We start from the raw sequence: 22,408 nt of genomic DNA, 5'->3' as shown, positions 1-22,408 counted from the left end.
TTGAACCCGGGTCGCCAGGTTCATAGCGCAGCGCGCTAACAGCTACACTACCGCTCACACACACATGGACACACACATGGACACACACACGCAAGTGCCTGACTTACTAATGGGTTCTGTTCCAGAAGACCCTTCATAAGTCGAATGGTTCGTAAGTTGGGACGCGATAATTTACTGTATTTAAATGCACATACCTGTAAGTGTTATAAAATGTGTTATGGTTAAACAAAAAAGGGAAGCATTGTTTGGCAGAAAAATAACAATAATTGTACATTTGCCTGTAACACTGTAAAAAATATACTGTATGGGGAATACAACTCAAAATAAAGTTACGTGAAAATAAATTAATCCGATTTGTTTTCATTACCTTGAGTCTAGTCACGTGGTAACACTGTGGTGGTATTGTGAGTAATGTATCACGTGGTAACACTGTGGGGGTATTTTGAGTAATGTATCACGTGGTAACACTGAGAGCCGCTTTAGGGGGTATTTGGCCTACTCTTTCACACGCTTTCCCCCACGATGTGCGACCTGCCGATCGATTAACCGCTCTAGTCGGCATGTAACAATCGCTTTTAATTCCTCGCCTAACAACACTCGCTCATTCGTATGACACACACGGCAACGCTCAAGTGTCCCAGCAGGCGAATGTGCTCACGTAAGGTGGAAAGCCAGGGAAGGGGGGAGGATGGGACAAGGGTGGCGACGGGTAGGCCCACGGTGGGACGCTCTGCTTCTGCTTGTGACCCTTCTTCCGTGCTCCGTGCCCACCCTTGGGTCTGCCTGGCATCTCGTAGTCGTCGGCGGAGGGGGCACTCTCCTGCGGCGTCGGCGCACACACGGGAACGCACATCGGAGAGACGCTTTCGCGCGATTCTGCATTCCTTAAATGACTACGGCTTGACCTCGTATAACGGACCATGCTCATGACGACAGCCCGTTTATTACGAGCATAGCTGCAGTGGCGTTAATTCTCATGTCGATTCGCATACACACAGCGTCCGGGTTACCTTAACCACCCTACATATATAACGATCGTGCTCGCTGCCAAACATCCAATCATTGATGGGTTTTTCTTTTGTATTCTATGAATAATGTACACATGTACCTGCCTGTGTGTCATGTTTTAATTCAGCATTTGTTTAGGATGCCTGTTCAAATAAACCATTAGATATACACAGCGACACATTGACGCTGTCACGTGTTTCCTCAAGGTCCAGTTTAAGTTTTTCATTCCAGGTTCGCTAGTGGTTCGTTCTAAAGAGGAAATATCTGTATTTACATAACATTACATATGGGCCTTGAAACGACGCACTGCATTGTTGGCACAGCATGTACTTCCACAATGACAGAGATCCCCCGCATAGCCTTTAACAGACTGTTGGGGCAAATGCTGTTTGAGAGCATCTATTAATGCCAGCACGGCACGCGATGGAGATGGTTGGCCAGCACAATGCTTGGCTGCCCTTGTTTCCTCAAATGTGGATATTTACACACAGCACCAGGTGACCATTTAAGGCTGAGACAACCTAGGGGAGGCACAGGAAAAGATTAGATATGAGCCACTGTTATTGGTCGAACTCAAGTCGCCGGGTTCGGGGCATAGTGCACTCAACCGCACCACCACTGTGCTTCCATTGGCACACGTAAAAGACAAAGATCTTCTTGAATTCTAAACCATGTGGCAGACGAGTCTGAAATCTGACTTAAAAATCGATCGAAATTGCCTTCATGAAACGGGTTTTCTTTATGTTTTAACTTCTCTTCAAATGCAATGCATTTGGTTCAACGCCGCTCCACAGCTTTAATTCCCCACGCAGAAAAAAATCTTCGTCTTGCCGATCAACCTACTCGTATTGTTACGCTGCAACAGAAGGGCACCTCCTAACCTCCACCCTCGGTAACACGGCTGAAAAAAACATCGGGCTGGGTCCACGTCCTGGCGAGAGCCACGTAGCTGCCAACGTTTAGGGGTTAGGCTGCTTTTCTTCACAAATGTATCAAAAACTTCCTTTCCACCGCAATGAATGATTTATGCTATAATTTACAGCACTTCATGAAACCCTCTTGAAAGATGAAGGTCTCACCATGCGTATTGGGTCATGGAGGGGGGGAGTTGTTTGACCATACATCGCCATTTTGGTTTGTGCAAGATGGTCAATGTGGTCCCAGGACTGGTCTTGAAAAGTTACAAGTTTAAGCCTTGGGGAGGGGGGGGGTCGGGTTTTTGCACCACTGGCTCAGAGTAAATGAACATTTGCCCCATTGCATGTTTTGAGCAGGAAAGGCAGCTCAACTCTCAACGAATCGATTAATCCGAATCCATCACAGCCCCGCCGCCCCGGCTCACCTTGCCGGCCCGGGACGCCGCGTCGGCGTCGCACCTCGCGGCCGCGTCGCTCTCCCCGCCGGCGCCGGCGGCAGACTCCGCCGCTGGCGGCAGAAGATCGGCGAGCATCAGCTCATCCTCGTTGCCGTAGCCCGTGAAGACCATGACGCACGTGCCGGCGCTGGCGTCCACCGACTTGATCGTGGCGTCGTAGACCACGCCGTCCTCGGACCAGGCAGCCTGGCACAGGTCGCCCGGCCTCCAATGGCACGCGAGAGGTTGGCACAGAGACGGTCAACGATTCACCCCATCTAGCCGACGCGTGCCACTGGAGCAAGCGCTGTTGGCACACCTACGAAGGACGGCATGGCGCAAGAAGGCGGCAATGCGGCCAGCACCACGCCTGGCTGCCTCGAGTCTCCACAAAGTAAACCGCTGTAGTCTGCGCTCCACCAACGGAAGAAAAGCAAAAGTACATTAACTCTCTCCTGAAGAGCTCCCGTGGCTGGAAGACCTCGACATCGGCATTTAGCTGAGGAAAATTGCCATCCGCAGGACTGTGTATGCTTACGTACGATTTGTGTTCCTTGTTCTCAGTGTCGTCGCAGCGGGGAACACACAAAGCGACCGTTTGGCTAACCATCAAACTTTTGGCTCGCACTTTCAGATGCGCTTCTGCGGCCATCTGGAACGCTCTTCCTTTCCGATATTAGGAAGCCACTGGAGCTACGCACTTTTACATCTAGACTGAAAACTAATATCTTTAGAAGTGCTTTTAGTGATCAGATTCTTGTACTTCCCCCGCACCTCTGACTAGCGCGGTTGGCTATGTACGGTGCGAAACGTCGTGAGAATTTTAGTGTTTTATTTTTATTATTTTATTATTTCCCTTCTACGTGACTTTACCGAAAGAACCAAGAATATGGTGCGAAAGTAGTTCAACATACATACATGAGAATCTTTATTTAGACTGGAGGAATTCGATGAGCTATGAAGCTCATTTTCACAGATGGTCCAGAATGGAGAGGTCAGCAAGGTACAACAGCAAACAATACAAATGAAATGATAGGAGTGAAAAATAAAGAAAATGGTTAGCAAATCACTAAATATAAACAAAGGAATTTATTAATTACGGGAATCCGATTTATCAAGCTTGGGCAAGGCAGCAAAAAAACAACAAAACAGTCCCAGGCCACACCGAGATAACACCACACAGTAGTAGTATCTCAATAAAATGGCACATTAACACTGAGCTCGCATCTGGCTACAGCTCCAAATGGCTCACATGGCGGAGCCTAAACAGACTGAGAGTGGATTTCGGCAGAAGCAACTCTCTCACGAAATCATGGGGGGTTTCTACGCAAAAGAAGAAATTGCTTATGATAATATGGCTTTCCCCTTTCTGGCAATAAAACAGAAAAGGGAAAACCCTATTATCATAATTTAATACTGGCAAAGGTCTCATGAAATAATTTGCTTGTCGGGAGAAGCAAACCTCATGGACCTTCTCCCTGAGATTTCCCTGCAGCACAACAATGCCAAACACCAGAAGCGGTGGCCTGTGAAGAATATTGGGGAAAGGCCAATATAGGTTGGACAGCAGACACGACAAAGCGGACAACTATTAACATCACGCAGGTAATGGTCAAAGTAATAAATCACATTTGCAAATAAACGTGACAGCCACATCCAGAGCACCAGTAATCTTCTGCTTCAGGATATTTACCTTGTCGGAGGGCGACACGCTGCTCCTCTTGTGCCGTCTCCGTGTCTTCGCCCGCTTGTTCACGGACTTTGTCTCCCCGTAGGTCTTGGGGCTCTCGCAAGTGCGGTGCCATTTTTGAGTGCTGTCTGAAAGAACACGGTCGGTTAGTTGAGGTTGGTTGGGTTTCGTGTGGCCACGGCCATATACACTGACGAAGTCACGGGCCGTAGGTAACCCACCCCTGCTCTAAGACGTGTAGGACCGGGTGTCTAGACCTGCTTCTGTACATACACGTACTACTTTGGAACGGCTCGTACAGTGTTGCCAACTCAGCAATTTTGTTGCTCGATTTAGAGGCATTTTTGGAGGTTTACCAAGCGACCAAATTTGAGTGACTTTCTGGGATAATTTTGAGGATTTAGAAGCAATTCCCGCTGCGTATGAATGTACGCCATTACATGACATTTAAAATGGCTCATCGACTCAAAAAAGCGCGCTCTTAGAAATCCTACGTCACTTTGCTATGGCACAGTGTCGAGTGCCATTTATTATAACTAGTCTAGGCATAATTCAGCCTTATTGAGTTAGCAACAATGCTGTCAAACCACTGTGTGCCCATTTTCCCCATTCATATTTGTGGCTGACATGTTTCCAACCTGCGCACGTATCACTGTGCACGTTCTCCGCCGCCTGGTGAGGAAGTTCGTTTAGACAAAAACAGTCAAATCAACTTGAGCAAGGCGCTTACCATCGAATGATAACACAGTACTCGAAGGTGTGCGCATGTTGAATTTCTTTCGCATCGTACGTAGCCAATCATGCTAATCGGAGGTGTGGGGGAAGGAGAACAAAAATGTAGCTGTAAAGAAATTAGTTTTGTAACCACTGGTGGTGCACGTGACACACGAAGTGTGTTATATTGTCGGGCTTTCCCGGGTATCCCTTGCAACAGGTGTTGTGTCTCAAGGTGTAAATATAACCATGTACACGCACACAGAGATACGAAGTGCACAAGTACACACAGACAAGCGATACAAAGACAAAGACCCCCCCCTTATAGCCTTAACAGACTGTTGGGGCAAGTGCTGTTAGCGAGCACCTATGAAGGCCGGCATAGCACACGAGGGGGTGGGTGGCCAGGACCACGCCCGGCCGCCTGTCTCCACAGTGGCGATGTTTACACACCGCGCCTGGTCCTCATTTGTGGCTGAGTCAACCTAGGGGAGGCCCAGGACCGGTTGAGCTCACATCCAAAGTCGGAGACACTCACCTTGAAGGACGTGACGGCTTTGTCATACGCCTTGATGAGCGCTGCGTCGTGCCAAATGTCAGAATCGTCACTCTACACAGGACACACAACCACCATCACCACCACGACCCTTTTGAGTCTACATCGACCGCACGCGGCACGCTCAGCACGTGCTACGCTCAACACGCGGCACGTGCCACGCTCAGCACGCGGCACGCTCAGCACGTGCCACACGCTCAGCACGCGGCACGCTCAGCACGCGGCACGCTCAGCACGTGGCACGCTCAGCACGTGGCACGCTCAGCACGCGGCACACGCTCGGCACGCGGCCCACGCTCAGCACGTGCCACACGCTCAGCACGTGGCACGCTCAGCACGCGGCACGCTCAGCACGCGGCACGCTCAGCACGCGGCACGCTCAGCACGCGGCGAGACCCACGGCGTTCCCCGACACCCGGAGCGCTGTGCGAGAGAAGTGACGTCCGTCCACTGCAGTACCAGGGCGCGGCGCAGTGCGGCGCTTGTTTTGACCATACTTCACCACGCTGGTACCAGAGCGGGTCTGTGAATGCGGGCGAGTGAAGGCTCGAGTACCGTACAGTGCTGACACACACGCAATTTGCAGGTTAATTGAATGCAAGTACACCGTCGAAACTGATAGCAAGAGGAAATAATATACCGAGCCAGTGGTAGAAATTCTTCATTTCGAGGGCGGCGAGCGGTGACTCGCATATGACCACCGCTGTTGATTCGCCACAAAGTAGTGCACTGTTGACTTCATTCACACCGCACTGTAGTGTCACTGTACAATGCACGTAAGCCCAACCGTGCACGCGCAGACAGCGCTGTACACGCGTACCGTGCGAACATATCGTTAACAACATAACGTCAATAACACAACAACATAACGTCAATAACATAACGTCAATAACATAACGTCAATAACACAACATAACGTCAATAACATAACGTCAACAACATAACGTCAATAGCATAACGTCAACAACATAACGTCAATAACATAACGTCAATAACATAACGTCAACAACATAACGTCAATAGCATAACGTCAATAACACAACATAACGTCAATAACACAACAACATAACGTCAACAACACAACGTCAATAACATAACGTCAACAACATAACGTCAATAGCATAACGTCAATAACACAACATAACGTCAATAACATAACGTCAACAACATAACGTCAATAACATAACGTCAACAACATAACGTCAATAACAACGTCTTCATTCTGCTTCGCGGTGCACAGCATACAGAAGTGCATCCGACAGCCACGACTCTACTGACGCTACCCCCCACTCTCACCAACCCTCACTGAGCAGGCGAGGTGAAGTATGGTCAAGTTAATAAACCCCACGGGGTGTGCAGAGGCCCTCGTCTAGCAGTGGACGCGTGGAGCACAAAGAGGAGGGGGTATGGGAGAGGAGGAGCGGGCGCGACTTGTCCATCACCTGCCCCTTCTGGTAGACGTCTCCCCGCGACACGGCCATGGACGATGGCGCGAGCGAGCGAGCCCGCAAAGAGGCCCCCCAGGAGCTTTGAAACCTCGCAGGAGAAGCGCGCGACTGAAGGTGGTGGTGGTGGTTGTTGTTGTTGGCGGCGGGGGTGGTGGTGGTGAAGCCAAGCCGGCCGGTTCCCTTACGTAACGAACACAACAGCAACAGCAAGGAGACACGCTGCTTTAGCTGGGTGTTGTTTATCGGAGCTTATCGAAGGCCGCCTCTCTCGCTGCCTCCGAGTGAAGGGAGCGCGCGCCCCATGTGCGCCCTGAACGCCGCCACCGCAAACCTGCGACTCGCCGCCGGCGGCCATCTTACGCAAGGGAAGTGTCGTCCCCCGCTGTGAATGGGAAAGCCGGCGATGGGCGTCATCAACACGTCACCACTTCACCTCCCCCCTCCCCACGAAGAAACGGGACACGGGGATTGGGCCAAAGCGGGAAACTTCCCTGTGTAAGATGGCCGACAGGAACGCGTACACCGCGGCAGCGCTACGGACCCCGACCCCTCCTCCCCGTCTCCCCCCCCCGCCATTATCCTCCCCGCTACCGCTATAGGCGCTGCGCGAGACGCCGCGTGATAAAAATGTTTTATAATTAATTAGGGCGCAACCTCGGTCTGTGACGTAACAAGCATAATTGTTGGGGGCGGTGTCAGCGACGTCACTGGCAGGTATCGAATTTCCAAGCGTCACATCCTGCGCGTCACATCCGGCGATGACGTCGCAATCGTCACAGGCTAAATACACGTGACGCTCGCACGTGACGCTCACAAGTCCCACTGGCTCCTCGCTGGCAACACGCGTGGTCAAGATGGTGCTGCTGTATGGGATCAAGGCGTTTGTCATGTTGACCTTGATTCACATTACCGGATTGGTTGGTTATAAAGGAGACAGTGCCAACTACCCGACCCCGACTCCATTGGTCACACAGCCCAACATAGACCCCTTGCCATGTGTTGTGTCACAGCAGCTCATGGCCGTTGCGATAGTGATGATGGCTGTGATCGAGATATTCCTGTGGCGACGTTGGAGCTGTAACCTATCCAACACCGAGCGTTACAGCGCCATGCTGTGCGAGGAAAACATGAAGCTGTGTCAAAGAAGAAGCACGGTGGAAGACGACAACGCATTCCTCAGGTTCAGGGAGGCGGAGACGCGTAAAGACAATGAGGCGTTGCGTCTAGAGATACTGCTTCGGGAGAACGCAATGGTGCTGAATCCACAGATGCTGCGTGAAAAGAACTGGCTCGTAAAGAAGGAGAATCAACGGCTGCGTCACGAGAACGAGAAGCTGATTCGTGCCGCAGCCGCCCACGCCGCCACGGCCAACGTCACCGCCAATGCCGCGGACGCTCCCACCGCCGCGAACGCCGACGCCAATGACGCCACCACCGCCGCTATCACGACTAACGAGGATACCTCCTTTGCTGCCACGGCCAACACCACATCGTCCACCAATGCCTCAGACGCTCCCACCGCCTCGAACACCGACGCTGATGACGCTACCGCCTCCATCGCCGCCACTGACACCCCCACCGCCAACGTCACCAACAAGACCAAGAAGCTTAAATTTCGATGTCTCAGAAACTTCTTTCGGAAACGCTTCAATTTGACACGTTTAAGAGCCCGAATAAAAACATCACCCACATAGAGGCAAAAGACAAAGGACCCCCGTATAGCCTTAACAGACTGTTTGGATAATGGCTGTTAGCAAGGACGTATGACGTACACGACCACTCCTCACACACACATGGACGCACACACACGCACGTGCCTGACTTACTAATGGATTCTGTTCCTGATGACCCTTCGTAAGCCGCATGGTTTGTCAGTCGGGAAGCAATAATGTACTGTATTTAAATGCACATATCCGTCGGTGTCATAAAATGTGTTATGGGAAGCACTGTTAAGCTTATAAATAAGAATTATTGTATATTTGCATGAACACTCTAAAAAATGTACTGTATGGTAAATACAACTTAAAATAAAGTAACATAAAAATAAATTCGTTTTATTTTCGTTACCTTGAGTCCTGATGCTGGCTTGGTTGTGTAGGAGAAATTAATTGTTAATTAAAATAATTTTGATTTAAAGCTTTGGTGACTGCAGTAATTCATATTCTTAGCTCTTTCGGTAAAGTCACGTTGAAGGGAAACAATAATAAAATATAGGTAAAATAAAATTCTCACGACGTTGACTGCAACACAAACGGCAAGAAACATTTGAAAAAAATGTTTTTTGCCGTTGGTTTTCACACCTGATGATGACTACTTGTGTTGCAGTCGAAACGTCGTGATAATTTTATTGTTTTATATATATTTTATTGTTTTATTGTTTCCCTTCAACGTGACTTTACCAAAAGAACCAAGAATTTGAATCACTGCAGTCACGAAAGCTTTAAATAAAAATAAAGGTTTTGTTTTGGGTCGCGTAAATATCAATGCGTCGTGAAACCCGCACAAGTTATGCATATTCCCATTTTTCTCCAGTCCGTGCATCCTCCCTCACGCACTTAGCCAGCTCGTTGTAGGCAACTTTTATTTTACACTCGAACTAATCTGGAGCTGTGCCCTCTACCAGAAGAAACTCGACTCCCAGAGACCACTCTCGGTTGATGGTGGTGAAGAAGCCAAGGCTGTCGATCCCTTACGTAATTAACAGCAACGCGTACACCGCGGCAGCGCTCCCGACCCCCCTACCGTCCCCCCACCCCCCACCGTTATCCTCTCCGCTACCGCTAGGGGCGCTGCACGAAAAACCACGCGAGTTAAAATAAATAAATAAGGCGCACCTCGGTCTGACATCACAGACCCCATGTTTTTGGGGGGTTGGGGGGGTCAGCTGACGTGCCCGGCCGGTGTCGGATTCTAACCGCGTCACATCCGGCGATGACGTCACATTCGTCACAGGATAAATACACGTGACGCTCACACGCGATGCTCACACTCGAACTTGGCTTCTGTGGCAAGATGTTGCTCCTGCATGGAGTCAAGGCGGTCGTCATATTGACCTTGATTCACATTACCGGATTGGTCGATTATAAAGGAGACAGTGCCAACTACCCGACCCCGACTCCATTGTGCACAAAGCCCTACATAGACCCGCTGCCATGCGTTGTGTCACGGCTGATGGGCATTGCGATAGTGATGATGGCTGTGATCCAGATATTCCTGTGGCGTCGTTGGAGCTGTAACCTATCCGACGCAGAGCGTTACAGCGCCATGCTGTGCGAGGACAACGTGAAGCTGCGTCAAAGAACAAGCACGGTGGAAGACGACAACGCCACCCTGAGGGTGAGGGAGGCGGCGACGCGTAAGGACAATGAGGCGTTGCGTCGAGAGATGCTGCTTCAGGAGAGGGCGATGGTGCTGCATCCACAGATGCTGCATGAGGAGAGCCGGCTCGTAGAGAAGGAGAATCAACGGCTGCGTCACGAGAACGAGAAGCTGATTCGCGCCGCAGCCGTCAACGTCAGCACCTCCACCAATGTCACGGACACTCCCAACGCCGCGAACGCCAACACCAACAACGCCATCACCACGACGCCAACACCGCCGCCACTAATGCCATTGCCAAGACGAATAAACTTTAATTTTTATGGCTCAGAAACCTCTTTCATTCAACTCTTTCATTTTAAAAGTTAAAAAGCCCGAATTAAAACATCACACACAAAGGCAAAAGACAAAGAACCCCCGCATAGCCTTCACAGACTGTTTGGACAAGGGCTGTTAGCAAGGACGTATAACCTACACGACCGCTCCTCACACAAAGACTGTAGGGGCAAGTGCTGTTAGCGAGCACCTAATAAGGCCGGAACGGTACACGAGTGGGTGGGTAGCCAGCACCACGCCCGACTGCCTTTGCCTCCCCAGTGGCGATGTTTACACCGCACCAGGTACTCATTTGAGGCTGAGTCGACCTAGGGGAGGCCCGGGACCGGTTCAGATAATCGTCACTGTTGGCCGCGAGCGGGAATTGAACCCGGGTCGCCAGGATCATAGCGCAGCGCGCTAACAGCTACACTATCGCTCACACACACATGGACACACACATGGACACACACACAAGTGGCTGACTTACTAATGGGTTCTGTTCCTGAAGACCCTTCATAAGTAGAATGGTTCTTAAGTCGGGACGAGATAATTTACTGTATTTAAATGCACATACCTGTAAGTGTTATAAAATGTGTTATGGTTAAACAAAAAAGGGAAGCATTGTTAGGCATAAAAATAACAATAATTGTACATTTGCCTGTAACACTGTAAAAAATATACTGTATGGGGAATACAACTCAAAATAAAGTTACGTGAAAATAAATTAATCCGATTTGTTTTCGTTACCTTGAGTCTAGTCACGTGGTAACACTGTGGTGGTATTGTGAGTAATGTATCACGTGGTAACACTGTGGGGGTATTGTGAGTAATGTATCATGTGGTAACACTGAGAGCTGCTTTAGGGGGTATTTGGCCTACTCTTTCACACGCTTTCCCCCAAGATGTGCGACCTGCCGATCGATTAACCGCTCTAGTCGGCATGTAACAATCGCTTTTAATTCCTCGCCTAACAACAGTCGCTCATTCGTATGACACACACGGCAACGCTCAAGTGTCCCACCAGGCGAATGTGCTCACGTAAGGTGGAAAGCCAGGGAAGGGGGGAGGATGGGACAAGGGTGGCGACGGGTAGGCCCACGGTGGGACGCTCTGCTTCTGCTTGTGACCCTTCTTCCATTCTCCATGCCCACCCTTGGGTCTGCATGGCATCTCGTAGTCGTCGGCGGAGGGGGCACTCTCCTGCGGCGTCGGCGCACACACGGGAACGCACATCGGAGAGACGCTTTCGCGCGATTCTGCATTCCTTAAATGACTACGGCTTGACCTCGTATAACGGACCGTGCTCATAACGACAGCCCGTTTATTACGAGCATAGCTGCAGTGGCGTTAATTCTCGTGTCGATTCGCATACTTCCACACAGCGTCCGGGTTACCTTAGCCACCCTACATATATAACGATCATGCTCGCTGCCAAACATCCAATCATTGATGGGTTTTTCTTTTGTATTCTATGAATAATGTACACATGTACCTGCCTGTACGTCATGTTTTAATTTAGTATTTGTTTAGGATGCCTGTTCAAATAAACCATTAGATATACACAGCGACACATTGACGCTGTCACGTGTTTCCTCAAGGTCCAGTTTAAGTTTTCATTCCAGGTTCGCTAGTGGTTCGTTCTAAAGAGGTAATATCTGTATTTACATAACATTACATATGGGCCTTGAAACGACGCACTGCATTGTTGGCACAGCATGTACTTCCACAATGACAGAGATCCCCCGCATAGCCTTTAACAGACTGTTGGGGCAAATGCTGTTTGAGAGCATCTATTAATGCCGGTACAGCACGCGATGGAGATGGTTGGCCAGCACAATGCTTGGCTGCCCTTGTTTCCTCAAATGTGGATATTTACACAGCACCAGGTGACTATTTAAGGCTGAGACAACCTAGGGGAGGCACAGGAAAAGATTAAATATTAGCCACTGTTATTGGTCGAACTCAATTCGCCGGGTTCGGGGCGTAGTGCACTCAACCGCACCACCACTGTACTTCCATTGGCACACATAAAAGACAAAGATCTTCTAGAATTCTAAACCATGTGGCAGACGAGTTTGTCATCTGACTTAAAAATCGATCAAAATTGCCTTCAAGAAACGGGTTTTCTTTATGTTTTTACTTCTCTTCAAATGCAACGCATTTGGTTCAACGACGCTCCACAGCTTTAATTCCCCACGCGGAAAAAAATCTTCGTCTTGCCAATCAACCTACTCGTATTGTTACGCTCCAACAGAAGGGCACCTCCTCACCTCCACCCTCGGTAACACGGCTGAATAAAACATCGGGCTGGGTCCACGTCCTGGCGAGAGCCACGTAGCTGCCAACGTTTAGGGGTTAGGCTGCTTTTCTTCACAAATGTATCAAAAACTTCCTTTCCACCGCAATGAATGATTTATGCTATAATTTACAGCCCTTTATGAAACCCTTTTGACAGATGAAGGTCTCACCATGCCGTATTGGGTCATGGGGGGGAGTTGTTTGACCATACATCGCCATTTTGGTTTGTGCAAGATGGTCAATGTGGTCCCAGGACTGGTCTTGAAAAGTTACAATTTTAAGCCTTGGGGGAGAGGGGGGGGGGGGTCGGGTTTTTGCACCACTGGCTCAGAGCAAATGAACATTTGCCCCATTGCATGTTTTGAGCAGGAAAGGCAGCTCAACTCTCAACGAATCGATTCATCCGAATCCATCACAGACCCGCCGCCCCGGCTCACCTTGCCAGCCCGGGACGCCGGGTCGGCGTCGCAGCTCGCGGCAGCGTCGCTCTCCCCGCCGGCGCTGGCGGCAGACTCCGCCGCTGGCGGCAGAAGATCGGAGAGCTTCAGCTCATCCTCGTTGCCGTAGCCCGTGAAGACCACGACGCACGTGCCGGCGCTGGCTTCCACCGACTTGATTGTGGCGTCGTAGACCACGCCATCCTCGGACCAGGCAGCCTGGCACAGGTCGCCCGGCCTCCAATGGCACGCGAGAGGTTGGCACAGAGACGGGCAACGATTGACCCCGTCTAGCCGACGCGTGCCACTGGAGCAAGCGCTGTTGGCACACCTACGAAGGACGGCAAGGCGCAACAAGGCGGCGATGCGGCCAGCACCACGCCTGGCTGCCTCAAGTCTCCACAAAGTAAACCGCTGTAGTCTGCGCTCCACCAACGGAAGAAAAGCAAAACTACATTAACTCTCTCCTGAAGAGCTCCCGTGGCTGGAAGACCTCGACATCGGCATTTAGCTGAGGAAAATTGCCATCCGCAGGACTGTGTATGCTTACGTACGATTTGTGTTCCTTGTTCTCAGTGTCGTTGCAGCGGGGAACACTCAAAGGGACCGTTTGGCTAACCATCAAACTTTTGGCTCGATTTTTCACTGTGCACTTTCAGATGCGCTTCTGCGGCCATCTGGAACGCTCTTCCTTTCCGATATTAGGAAGCCACTGGAGCTACGCACTTTTACATCTAGACTGAAAACTAATTTCTTTAGAAGTGCTTTTTGTGTTCAGTTTCTTGTACTTCCCCCGCACCTCTGACTAGCGCGGTTGGCTATGTACGGTGCGAAACGTCGTGAGAATTTTAGTGTTTTATTTTTATTATTTCCCTTCTACGTGACTTTACCGAAAGAACCAAGAATATGGTGCGAAAGCAGTTCAACATACATACATGAGAATCTTTATTTAGACTGGAGGAATTCGATGAGCTATGAAGCTCATTTTCACAGATGGTCCAGAATGGGGAGGTCAGCAAGGTACAACAGCAAAAAATACAAATGAAATGATAGGAGTGAAAAATAAAGAAAATGGTTAGCAAGTCACTAAATATAAAAAAAGAATTTATTAATTACGGGAGTCCGATTTATCAAGCTTGGGCAAGGCAGCAAAAAACAACAAAACAGTCCCAGACCACACCGAGATAACACCACACAGTAGCAGTCTCTCAATAAAATGGCACATTAACACTGAGCTCGCATCTGGCTACAGCTCCAAATGGCTCACACGGTGGAGCCTAAACAGACTGAGAGTGGATTTCGGCAGAAGCAACTCTCTCACGATATCATGGGGGATTTCTACTGTTGTATATGCCCCCCTTTCCATCTTAATATTAACAAGTAATTTTTCAATACATATAGATACATATTTCTATTGTTTCTTTTAATTTTAATAATGAATAAAAACACCAAACCAGGCCTCAGCATGGCATGTGGAGGTCATATTTACCTTGACCCACTAACACGATTTTGACGTTCAGAGCCCTCCCAGGGTCAAAGGGAGCAGATAGAGAGCAGAGCGCAGCGGATTGCAAGGGGCTGACGTAAACACAAAGCCAGGGTCACTGGGAGGTTGCGTTAGCCTAGGTCTAGTTAAGTCAAAAAAGCTAATTGGTTCTACATTACTATCAAAGTAACTTAAAGTCGGAATTTAACGACAGGGTAGGCTAAAGTTATTGATCTTCACACCCACTTCAATTGAACCCTGCCACAAGCTACGTCAATGTAACCATCACCCGTCTATTAATTTAATATGAAATGTATTTCCATATTTTTATAATTTCTATACGACTTGACCCGAAACGTATAACAATCAGGTTTTCCTAAGTCAACATAAATGCTCTAGCCTCTACCCATACGCAAATAATAAGCAGGGTTAAAGAGTAGAGAGGAAAAGAAATGCAAGCGCACAGCAAAACTGCAACGTAAGCAAAGGGCGATGTTAAACCCAGGGTCGGAGAGAAAGGGAAATCCCGGCCGTCTTTGTATCCCTGCAGCGCGGGGTAGGAGTGTGTATACGCTTGGGGAAACACGAGTCAAACACCACAACGAGAAGCTGACTCAGACCTTGGATTGATACAGAATCATAACTGTGGAACTCTGATGAAATGAAATGTTAACTTAAAACTGTTTAACCATTTCTTTGTGCGTCGGTGAAAGTCGGAGGGAATATCGCCCCTCCCTCCAGGTTGTGCACCCAGACAGAGAGGCGCCTTCGAGACAATTTATAACATTTGATTGTTTTACTTGTGGGTTTTATGGTAGGAGTATGACAACGGAATATACCGTGGGTGATGCACAAGGACACACACTGACACACGTACGGACACACACGGACACAGATACATACGGACAAATCATGACACAGCAAAAATCGAAAGAAACCCCGCCTTGTGGGCAGGATCCAAGTGAAGAGATTTTTGGGCATAAAAAGAGGATCCTGAGCATTGAAACCTCAGTTCGACCGGGGCGGGGGGTCGGCTCACCAGGGTTCGACCGGGGGGTCGACTCTCGGGAGACAGTTCGACTCGGAGGAGCAACTCGGAAGAGTTCGACAGGAGTGGGTCGGCTCACCAGAGTTCGACCGGGGGGGGGGTCGGCTCACCAGAGTTCGACCGGGGGGTCGACTCTCGGGAGACAGTTCGACTCGGAGGAGCAACTCGGAACAGTTCGACCGGAGGGGGTCGGCTCACCAGAGTTCGACCAGTGGGTCGACTCTCGGGAGACAGTTTGACTCGGAGGTCGGAACTCGGGGAGTTCGACCAGGGGGGTCGGAACTCGGGGCGGTTTGACACGGGAGAGAGTTCGACCAGTGGGTCAGCTCAGGAGCAGTCCAATCGGGAACGAGAGCAACAGGTCGCCAGCCGGCGAGCTGCAGAGCAGGGGGCGGCGAGCAGAAGCCAAAGTGGCCCCGTCGCTACCCACTGACGTTGGCAAGACTCGCAGGGTAGTGAGGCGTCCCCTAGTGTGATTTCCAAGAGCTGAAAGACAGAGTATTGCTGAAAGATTATTCTACATTGAGTCCAGCTGCAGAGCGACCGACGCACCAAGCAAGAGCTTCTGCAAACCAGAGTAAGAGCACGTGCGACTTGAGTCATCCAGCAGTGGAGAAAAACCTGCTTTCAGCAAACCAGCAACGAGCACGTTCGAGTTCTCCACCCAGAGAGAGGGAGCGTGCCGATGCAGCTCATCCAACAGCGGAGAGAAACTGCTGTCAGCGAACCAGCACAAGCGTGATCGCGCAGCTCATCCAGCAGTGGAGAGAGGTGTCCACTGAGCAGAACTGAGAGCGATCAAGCAACTCTCCCCCGTGGACAGAGGCTGGCTGCTGCGTGGAGGAGGGCGGCGATACGTATGATGCACTCCCACACACCTCACCGCTCTAAAGGGAGCGAGGCTACTTCTCCTACAAGCGATGCCAACTTCAGCGTATGGCAACAAAAAAATAATTAATTCCAAACACTGACTATTCAAAACAATTCATATCACTCAAACATACACAGGTCCTTAACCAGAAGCGAACACTCAAGTCCGTGAACCATCTGGCTGTGGAAGCATCGATCGTGTGATAACAGTCCGTCATTTATAAGTATATTCATAATTTCCCTCTTTAATATTTTGTTTTGGACTGTACTTCTAATCGCATAAGTTACCAACCGATCCATCAATACGAATTAACCCTTGGCACCTTCGCCACGGAGCTACGCTCCCGGGGAGGAATCGTGCTAAACCGATTTTCTGATCATACAATCTTATTCACGAATTAATTAATTAATCTCCCGTGAGATAACACGTTCCGCCGCATACCCTCACACTAAGCCATTTCGGTAATCTTATAGTCTGTCCGGTGGATCTATTGTTACATTTATGCCTTTGGAAATAATAACTGTTTTATTGTCTTTTTATATGAATACCGTTGCATGTTAATCAATCGCCTGTGATCATGTGCTGACCATTTCAAGCATAATGATCGTTCATATTATAATGTATAAGCTTTTGTGTAGCATAGCATTTGCATGTCCTGACTCTCTCTCTCACTAACAGCAATCGCTTTATGCGGGGTCCATGTGTTATCAAAGTGAAATCGTACAGTCGTTGATGATACTGTCTTGATACCGTGTGGATACCGTGTTGAAGTTCCGAGATTGAGAGTTCACATACATATTATAGTTAAGGTTTAATTAGAAAATAAATTGATTAATACAGAAGTGGTCGTGTGATTCTTTCCTGAAATTTTTGCATAAAACCTGTATCCTGCGATGAGATATGAACTCGGGAACCTAAACTATAAACACACCAATCCACACTCATTAAACTAAAGCGAACGATATGAACATAGGACCTAAAATATGAACACTCGGGGAGTGTTAAAGCGAGAATCATTGTATTATGCTGATCAATAATACGAAGTTAGACGAGGCCGAATGATTGCGTTATCCTGATTGATAACCCCACCTCGTCAACGAGGCGGGGCCTGATTATCAAAAAGGCTATCATTAACACAACCACACCCACTCGTATAAATTAATACGATTACCTCTCTAATTAGCATAGTTACACGCATAATTACACGAATTAGCATAATTTCGGATTAATTTTGCAAATTTCGACTTTCATTTAATTTTAATAATTTTTCATCAATTTTCACACACCCACATATACAACACTACGCAAAAGAAGAAGTTGATTATGATAATATGGCTTTCCCCTTTCTGGCAATAAAACAGAAAGGGGAAAACCCTATTATCATAATTTAATACTGGCAAAGGAGGTCTCATGAAATAAGTTGCTTGTCAGGAGAAGCAAACCTCATGGACCTTCTCCCTGAGATTACTGCAACACTACAATGCCAAACACCAGAAGCGTTGGCCTGTGAAGAATATTGGTGAAAGACCAATATAGGTTGGACAGCAGACACGACAAATCGGACAACTATTAACATCACGCAGGTAATGGTCAAAGCTATAAATCACATTTGCAAATAAACGTGACAGCCACATCCAGAGCACCACTAATCTTCTACTTCAGGATATTTACCTTGTCGGAGGGCAACACGCTGCTCCTCTTGTGCCGTCTCCGTGTCTTCGCCCGCTTGTTCACGGACTTTGTCTCCCCGTAGGTCTTGGGGGCTCTCGCAAGTGGCGGTGCCATTTTTGAGCGCTGTCTGAAAGAACACGGTCGGTTAGTTGAGGTTGGTTGGGTTTCGTGTGGCCACGGCCATATACACTGACGTAGTCACGGGCCGTAGGTAACCCACCCCTGCTCTAAGACGTGTAAGACCGGGTGTCTCGATCTGCTTCTGTACATACACGTACTACTTTTGAACGGCTCGTAGAGTGTTGCCAACTCAGCAATTTTGTTGCTCGATTTAGAGGCATTTTTGGGGGTTTACCAAGCGACCAAATTTGAGTGACTTTCTGGGATAATTTTGAGGATTTAGAAGCAATTCCCGCTCATATGAATGTACGCATTCACATGACATTTAAAATGGCTCATCGACTCAAAAAAGCACGCTCTTAGAAATCCTACGTCACTTTGCTATGGCACAGTGTCGAGTGCCATTTATTATAACTAGTCTAGGCATAATGCAGCCTTATTGAGTTAGCAACAATGCTGTCAAACCACTGTGTGCCCATTTTCCCCATTCATATTTGTGGCTGACATATTTCCAACCTGCGCATGCATCACTGTGCACGTTCTCCGCCGCCTGGTGAGGAAGTTCGTTTAGACAAAAACAGTCAAATGAACTTGAGCAAGGCGCTTACCATCGAATGATAACACAGTACTCGAAGGTGTGCGCATGTTGAATTTCTTTCGCATCGTACGTAGCCAATGATGCTAATCGGAGGTGTGGGGGAAGGAGAACAAAAATGTAGCCGTGAAGAAATAAGTTTTGTAACCACTGGTGGTGCACGTGACACACGAAGTGTGTTATATTGTCGGGCTTTCCCAGGTATCCCTTGCAACAGGTGTGTTGTGTCTCAAGGTGTAAATATAACCATGTACACGCACACAGAGATACGAAGTGCACAAGTACACACAGACAAGTGATACAAAGACAAAGACCCCCCCTTTATTGCCTTAACAGACTGTTGGGGCAAGTGCTGTTAGCGAGCACCTATGAAGGCCGGCATAGCACACGAGGGGGTGGGTGGCCAGCACCACGCCCGGCCGCCTTTGTCTCCACAGTGGCGATGTTTACACACCGCGCTTGGTCCTCATTTGTGGCTGAGTCAACCTAGGGGAGGCCCAGGACCGGTTGAGCTCAGCCAGAGTCGGAGACACTCACCTTGAAGGACGTGACGGCTTTGTCATACGCCTTGATGAGCGCTGCGTCGTCCCAAATGTCAGAATCGTCACTCTACACAGGGCACACAACCACCACCACCATCACCACCACGACCTTTTTGAGTCGACATCGACCACACGCGGCACGCTCAGCACGCGGCACGCTCAGCACGCGGCACGCTCAGCACGCGGCACGCTCAGCACGCGGCACGCTCAGCACGCGGCACGCTCAGCACGCGGCACGCTCAGCACGCGGCACGCTCCACGCTCAGCACGTGCCACACGCTCAGCACGTGCCACGCTCAGCACGCGGCACGTGCTGAGCGTGCCACGTGCGGCGTGCGGCGCACGGCACGCTCAGCACGCGGCACGCTCGGCACGCGGCACGCTCGGCACGTGGCACGCTCAGCACGCGGCGAGACCCACGGCGTTCCCCGACACCCGGAGCGCTGTGCGAGAGAAGTGACGTCCGTCCACTGCAGTACCAGGGCGCGGCGCATTGCGGCGCTTGTTTTGACCATACTTCACCACGCTGGTACCAGAGCGGGTCTGTGAATGCGGGCGAGTGAAGGCTCGAGTTCCGTACAGTGCTGACACACACGCAATTTGCAGGTTAATTGAATGCAAGTACACCGTCGAAACTGATAGCAAGAGGAAATTATATACCGAGCCAGTGGTAGAAATTCCTCATTTCGAGGGCGGCGAGCGGCGACTCGCATATGACCACCGCTGTTGATTCGCCACAAAGTAGTGCACTGTTGACTTCATTCACACCGCACTGTAGTGTCACTGTACAATGCACGTAAGCCCAACCGTGCACGCGCAGACAGCGCTGTACACGCGTGCCGTGCGAACATAACGTCAACAACATAACGTCAATAACACAACTACATAACGTCAACAACATAACGTCAATAACACAACATAACGTCAATAACATAACGTCAACAACATAACGTCAATAACACAACAACATAACGTCAATAACATAACGTCAATAACATAACGTCAATAACATAACGTCAACAACATAACGTCAATAACACAACAACATAACGTCAATAACACAACATAACGTCAATAACATAACGTCAACAACATAACGTCAATAGCATAACGTCAATAACAACGTGTTCATTCTGCTTCGCGGTGCACAGCATACAGAAGAAGTGCATCCGACAGCCACGACTCTACTAACGCTACCCCCCACTCTCACCAACCCGCACTGAGCAGGCGAGGTGAAGTATGGTCAAGTTAATAAACCCCATGGGGTGTGCAGAGGCCCTCGTCCAGCAGTGGACGCGTGGAGCACAAAGAGGAGGGGGTATGGGAGAGGAGGAGGAGCGGGCGCGACTTGTCCATCACCTGCCCCTTCTGGTAGACGTCTCCCCGCGACACGGCCATGGACGATGGCGCGAGCGAGCGAGCGAGCCCGCAAAGAGGCCCCCCAGGAGCTTTGAAACCTCGCAGGAGAAGCGCGCGACTGAAGGTGGTGGTGGTTGTTGTTGTTGGCGGTGGTGGTGGTGAAGCCAAGCCGGCCGGTTCCCTTACGTAACGAACACAGCAGCAGCAAGGAGACACGCTGCTTTAGCTGGGTGTTGTTTATCGGAGCTTATCGAAGGCCGCCTCTCTCGCTGCCTCCGAGTGAAGGGAGCGCGCGCCCCATGTGCGCCCTGAACGCCGCCACCGCAAACCTGCGACTCGCCGCCGGCGGCCATCTTACGCAAGGGAAGCGTCGCCCGCTGCTGTGAATGGCAAAGCCGGCGATGGGCGTCATCAACACGTCACCACTTCACCTCCCCACTCCCCACCCCCACGAAGAAACGGGACACGAGGATTGGGCCAAAGCGGGAAACTCTTCCCTGTGTAAGATGGCCGACAGGAACGCGTACACCGCGGCAGCGCTACGGACCCCGCCCCCTCCTCCCCGTCTCCCCCCCCCCCGCCATTATCCTCGCCCGCTACCGCTATAGGCGCTGCGCGAGACGCCGCGTGATAAAAATGTTTTATAATTAATTAGGGCGCAACCTCGGTCTGTGACGTAACAAACATAATTGTTGGGGGCGGTGTCAGTTGACGTCACTGGCAGGTATCGAATTTCAAAGCGTCACATCCTGCGCGTCACATCCGGCGATGACGTCGCAATCGTCACAGGCTAAATACACGTGACGCTCGCACGTGATGCTCACAACTCCAACTGGCTCCTCACTGGCAACACGCGTGGTCAAGATGGTGCTGCTGTATGGGGTCAAGGCGTTTGTCATGTTGACCTTGATTCACATTACCGGATTGGTTGGTTATAAAGGAGACAGTGCCAACTACCCGACCCCGACTCCATTGGTCACACAGCCCAACATAGACCCCTTGCCATGCGTTGTGTCACAGCAGCTCATGGCCGTTGCGATAGTGATGATGGCTGTGATCGAGATATTCCTGTGGCGACGTTGGAGCTGTAACCTATCCAACACCGAGCGTTACAGCGCCATGCTGTGCGAGGAAAACATGAAGCTGTGTCAAAGAAGAAGCACGGTGGAAGACGACAACGCATTCCTCAGGTTCAGGGAGGCGGAGACGCATAAAGACAATGAGGCGTTGCGTCTAGAGATACTGCTTCGGGAGAACGCAATGGTGCTGAATCCACAGATGCTGCGTGAAAAGAACTGGCTCGTAAAGAAGGAGAATCAACGGCTGCGTCACGAGAACGAGAAGCTGATTCGTGCCGCAGCCGCCCACGCCGCCACGGCCAACGTCACCGCCAATGCCGCGGACGCTCCCACCGCCGCGAACGCCGACGCCGACGACGCCACCACCGCTGCTATCACGACTAACGAGGAGACCTCCTTTGCTGCCACGGCCAACACCACATCGTCCACCAATGCCTCAGACGCTCCCACCGCCTCGAACGCCGACGCTGATGACGCTACCGCCTCCATCGCCGCC

At 50.1% G+C, this 22,408-nt stretch overlaps 2 protein-coding genes across 8 annotated transcripts in view; both read right to left on the bottom strand.

The window, feature by feature from the left end:
* LOC142922647 (uncharacterized) overlaps positions 1 to 2,494 on the bottom strand; it is a 64,231-nt gene extending 61,737 nt beyond the window's left edge. Inside the window, exons 1-2 of the mRNA XM_076063472.1 lie at positions 2,351 to 2,494; positions 659 to 820 (exon numbers count right to left, since the gene is read on the bottom strand). Of these exons, the coding sequence (XP_075919587.1) occupies positions 659 to 820; positions 2,351 to 2,494 (306 nt within the window). The remainder of the gene's footprint in view (positions 1 to 658; positions 821 to 2,350) is intronic.
* Positions 2,495 to 13,141: 10,647 nt separating this feature from the next.
* The window catches only part of LOC142922648 (uncharacterized), a 33,008-nt gene continuing 23,741 nt past the window's right edge, over positions 13,142 to 22,408 (bottom strand). For 5 of the 7 annotated variants that reach the window (XM_076063479.1, XM_076063476.1, XM_076063477.1 and 2 more), the window contains 3 exons: positions 19,470 to 19,541; positions 18,218 to 18,344; positions 14,063 to 16,161 (listed from right to left, as the gene is read on the bottom strand). In XM_076063479.1, the coding sequence (XP_075919594.1) occupies positions 15,998 to 16,161; positions 18,218 to 18,344; positions 19,470 to 19,541 (363 nt within the window). In that variant the 3' untranslated portion in view covers positions 14,063 to 15,997. Of the gene's footprint in view, positions 13,473 to 14,062; positions 16,162 to 18,217; positions 18,345 to 19,469; positions 19,542 to 22,408 lie in introns of those variants that run through there. The other 2 variants (XM_076063475.1, XM_076063480.1) reach the window with 2 other exon arrangements.

Source organism: Petromyzon marinus, unplaced genomic scaffold, assembly GCF_048934315.1.
Source record: "Petromyzon marinus isolate PM22_M1 ecotype Great Lakes invasive population unplaced genomic scaffold, UKy_Petmar_22M1.pri1.0 PM_Scaffold_133, whole genome shotgun sequence".
Taxonomy (NCBI): domain Eukaryota; kingdom Metazoa; phylum Chordata; class Hyperoartia; order Petromyzontiformes; family Petromyzontidae; genus Petromyzon; species Petromyzon marinus.
This window is presented reverse-complemented; position numbering and strand designations above follow the sequence as displayed.